Raw genomic sequence first — 4,043 nt, 5'->3', positions numbered from 1 at the left:
AATAACATGTATGTTATGATTAATAAAATATATTAACTTCAATGAATAATTTTAAAGAACAAATTAAGAAAATATTATTTTTAAAATTAAAATATAAAGAATCACTATAAAAAAATGTTACATATAGTGACATACAAGAAATGTCATTATAGGTATAATATATGTAGGTATATACCTATTTAATATATAACTACATATAATTTTAGTGTTGATTTTGAATGAAATTTAACAACATATTTTGTGTGTTACTATAATCTATACTCACACTTTTTAATAATATACTAACACATATTATATTTATTGTATGGATAAAAGTAGTTTTTAGTGACATTTATTATATTACTATAGAATATGTGTCACAATATGACAATTTTTTTATAATGAATTTTTTCATAAATAAAATTGTTAAAAAAAGCAGTGTCATTTCCTATTTTTAATGAATTATATTTGTAAAAAAAAAAACAAATATATATATATATATATAATTGACAAATAATTATAATTTACTAACAAGAAAAAACACTGCGTACTTCCATTGTATTAAAATGATAATAATTAATAAATTAATTTATATAAAAATGAAAATTAAAAGTAGTTGTTAATTGAAAAAAAAAGTAAAAAAGAAAAAGAAAACAAGAAAGAAATGAAAACGGTGTCGTGAGAGAGCCGAAGAGCTAACACAATTTATTCCCTGTATTCGGATTTGAGTGTGGGTTTCGGCGTCATCAGCAATGTTTGCAGTTCTCCGAACAAGAACGTGGTTACGCTATTCATCGCATTCAGAGTCCCTTCTTCAACAATGTAATAAAGTAGGGTTTTCCTCTCTCTCCGCCGTCAACGGCCGTAACTGCTTTCTGGATCTGCACGAGATCGAGAACGTTCTGACGGACGTTAAAGCTGACGACGTTAAGGTGCTTCCGGTTCCCAAACACTGCGATTGGGCCGATTTCATGGTTCTCGCCACCGGCAGGTCCACGTGGCACGTCAAGAACATCGCTCAAGCCCTAATTTACAAGGCACCTCGTTCGTTCTTCTTTCTCACCGTGTTTCCATTCCACGATTGCTTTTTGTTTTTTAATTTTGAATTTTGAATTCAATCTGAATAATAGTGTTCGTTTCATTCTTTTTTTTATTTGGACTGAAAAATATTTTTGTGTGAATAAATTACCAGGCTAAGCAGAAACAGAGAGGAGCTGAACGAATGGTGCTACCTAGTGTGCAGGGACAAGAGGGAGGAAAATGGATCGTCATTGATTCTGGTATCTTATGCTTTTTATTGTTTTATTTTATTTTATTTTATTTTATTTTATTTTATTTTTCATATGCACTCGTTTTGTTGAATTTAGAAAATCCACCTAGTCAAGTCTTGCAATGCCATTTGTTATAATCTTGATTGAGGTTGGTAAATATTCTATGATGTTGTCAAATATCAATAATAAACCAGTATGCAGATGAACGTTGATGCTCGCATTAGGGAGCAACTCATGTAGTTTAGGGCATGTTTGGATAAATTATTCTATAAAAATAGGAAAAAAATAAGAAAAAAAATGAAATAAGTTTTTCCACAAGGTGATTTGTAGAAATCCTCTTGTATTAGCTTTTCCAAAAACTTAATTATAATTTACACCATGAGTTAGTTTTAGTTTATGCAAAAGCTTATTTAATTTTTCTTTCCTATTTTCTTCTACTACAAATGTTTATGGAGAATTTTATCCAAACATATCCTTCATGGAGGCACACATTCTTTCCTATCTAACTGCACACCAACGGCTATTAACTATTGTTTCTTAGTTAGTAATAGCTATTAAGACATTAGTTAGGTTGTTAACTGGTTTACTGATTACCCGAGTAGAGTGTCGAGTATATAAGGGCACGCTACCCATGTGATATTAATTCAACCAAATAAGGCATTGAGTTTATTGTCAAAAATAGGGTATCAGTTTGTACCTTCTGCAATCTCTGGTTTTCTTTCGTGCTCCATTTGAAAAATTGTTTTCTATCTGGTTCTTCCATGGAATCCACAGCTTCCATCCCTGCTCTTAACCATCATAGTCCTTACTTCCTCCATCTAAACGGAGTCCTGCGCTCATTATTTTCTCTTCACCCTCAAATAGAGCAAATTACCATCTTTGGGGGCATGCATCATGATCATGGAAGATGATTCTCTCATTGAAGAATAAAATAAAATTTGTCTGTTACAACTATTCCAACATTGTTGTTTGACCCCTTGTATCCACCGTGGGGAGTTGCAATATAATGATTTTTTTTCATGGATCACTTGTTCACTCCTTCCATTGATCGCAGCATCCTGTGGCTTGACAAGGCTTCAGGGAAAAGAATCTCTTTATTATTTGATGATTTTAATTTTAGGTTTTAGTTGTTCTTTTCCCTGTCATTTTTCAGCTATAGAGTAGTTTTTCCCTGTGGATTTGTGAACATTTCTTATCTTTGGTTATCAAAATTTCAAATTATTTGATTTATAGTTCTAACATGTGTTGTGTTTTCTTATTGGTTCATTTCTTTATGTTTAGGTAAAGTGATAGTTCATGCACTTGATGAAAAGGCTAGAGCTTACTACAATTTGGAGGGTCTTTGGACCCCAGGGACAAAGCGAAATGAATCTGATGAGGTAAATACAAGGCCAGCTTATGTTGTTCTAAGTTATAAGAAAGTTAGATTTAGTCCTGCTTAGTAGGTTTAATATTTAATCCAAGGTATTTGAAGTTTTCCGAATCATTTTGGAATCATCTATTTTACATTTGTTCTATCACTTATGATGTTACCACAAATTATGATGTAGCATCATAAGTAATAGAACAATCATAAAACAGTTGATTCTTATCAATTTGGAAATTAATATAAATCTTGAGAGTTGCTGCCATAAATTAGACCTAATTATATTTTTGGTTCCTCTACTATGGCAGTTTATGATTTTGGTTTCCCAATAAATTTTAGCTCGAATTCAGTCCCTCAGGTTTTTAATTGTTACAACCGAGTCCTCTCACTAGTAATTCCTTAGTTGTTTTTTTTATTTATTTATTAAAGTAATTGAGGCGTTTAGCTTTAAGATAGATTTGGGAGGTTCTAAAGTTGGAAATTTGAAGGATTTTGTAAGATACGGGCTTTGTAGATATGGGCTTTGAAGAGAGAGGGATTAGTTTATTTATTTATATTTGGGGTAAAATATGGTGTTTTGGTTGCTGATTTTGGGCAAAGAAGTTTTTAAATAGTTTAATCAGTTTAGTTTACGAAAAAATTGAATATAAAAATATAATTGGAGACTTTTTAGAAGGGAGAAACAAACAGATGGACTTGACTATAGCAATTAAAATATATTGGGGAACTAAAGTACTAAAAGTTATGGAGGACTAAAATCATACATCAGCCATAATGAAAGAATTTAAAATGCAACTAAGCCTAAAATTTATGCATCTTTGTAATTATTGTTAATCAGATAAATGCTATGTCAGTTGTACCTTTTATTGAAAAATTATACAAGTTTGTGCCCGCTTTACTGGTGAAATATGGTATTGGCTTCTAAGTTGGCTGACCCAAATTTGGACCATTACTTGAGAATTAACCATTTATTACTTCTCTGTCTCTGGTTGCAAATGGTACCTTGACTTTCATTCATTACTTAGATTTATATCATGATATATCCCTACACCAAATCTTTTTAAAGTATTGATGTATTCATTAGGTAAATTTTGATGCATGACTGATTCGAATGATCCCCATTTTCCTTTCTATGGTTTTAGGATTTACAAAAAGCTTTGGTGAAGGTTCGTCGGAAAAACAATTCAAAGAAACCTGCACAAAAGAATACTTAATTGGTGTTTCTATGCATGAGGGCTGCAAACAACCTTCTAAAAACTGTAGTTTATCAGATGTAAACAATTTAGAAGTTTGTAAAAAGATCATCAACTTTCTGAATGTTGTTTTACTTGTTCTGTATGCAAATTTTGGTTGGATGTCTTGCAGCAATGTCGATGTTAGGAGAGGTGAAGTTTTCATTTTATCCCATTATCGACGTTTTTCTTCAA

General features: G+C 31.3%; 1 protein-coding gene across 1 annotated transcript; it reads left to right on the top strand.

Moving 5' to 3' along the window:
- Positions 1-668: 668 nt before the first annotated feature.
- On the top strand, positions 669-4,043 carry LOC109796992 (Lojap-related protein). The gene is made up of 4 exons (XM_020356875.3): positions 669-1,016; positions 1,172-1,259; positions 2,532-2,629; positions 3,759-4,043. The coding sequence occupies exons 1-4, from the start codon at positions 732-734 to the stop codon at positions 3,828-3,830; spliced, it is 543 nt and encodes a 180-aa protein (XP_020212464.1). The 5' UTR covers positions 669-731; the 3' UTR covers positions 3,831-4,043.

Source organism: Cajanus cajan, chromosome 3 (genome assembly GCF_000230855.2).
Source record: "Cajanus cajan strain Asha chromosome 3, NIPB_CcT2T_4, whole genome shotgun sequence".
In the NCBI taxonomy this organism is placed as follows: Eukaryota; Viridiplantae; Streptophyta; class Magnoliopsida; order Fabales; family Fabaceae; genus Cajanus; species Cajanus cajan.
This window is presented reverse-complemented; position numbering and strand designations above follow the sequence as displayed.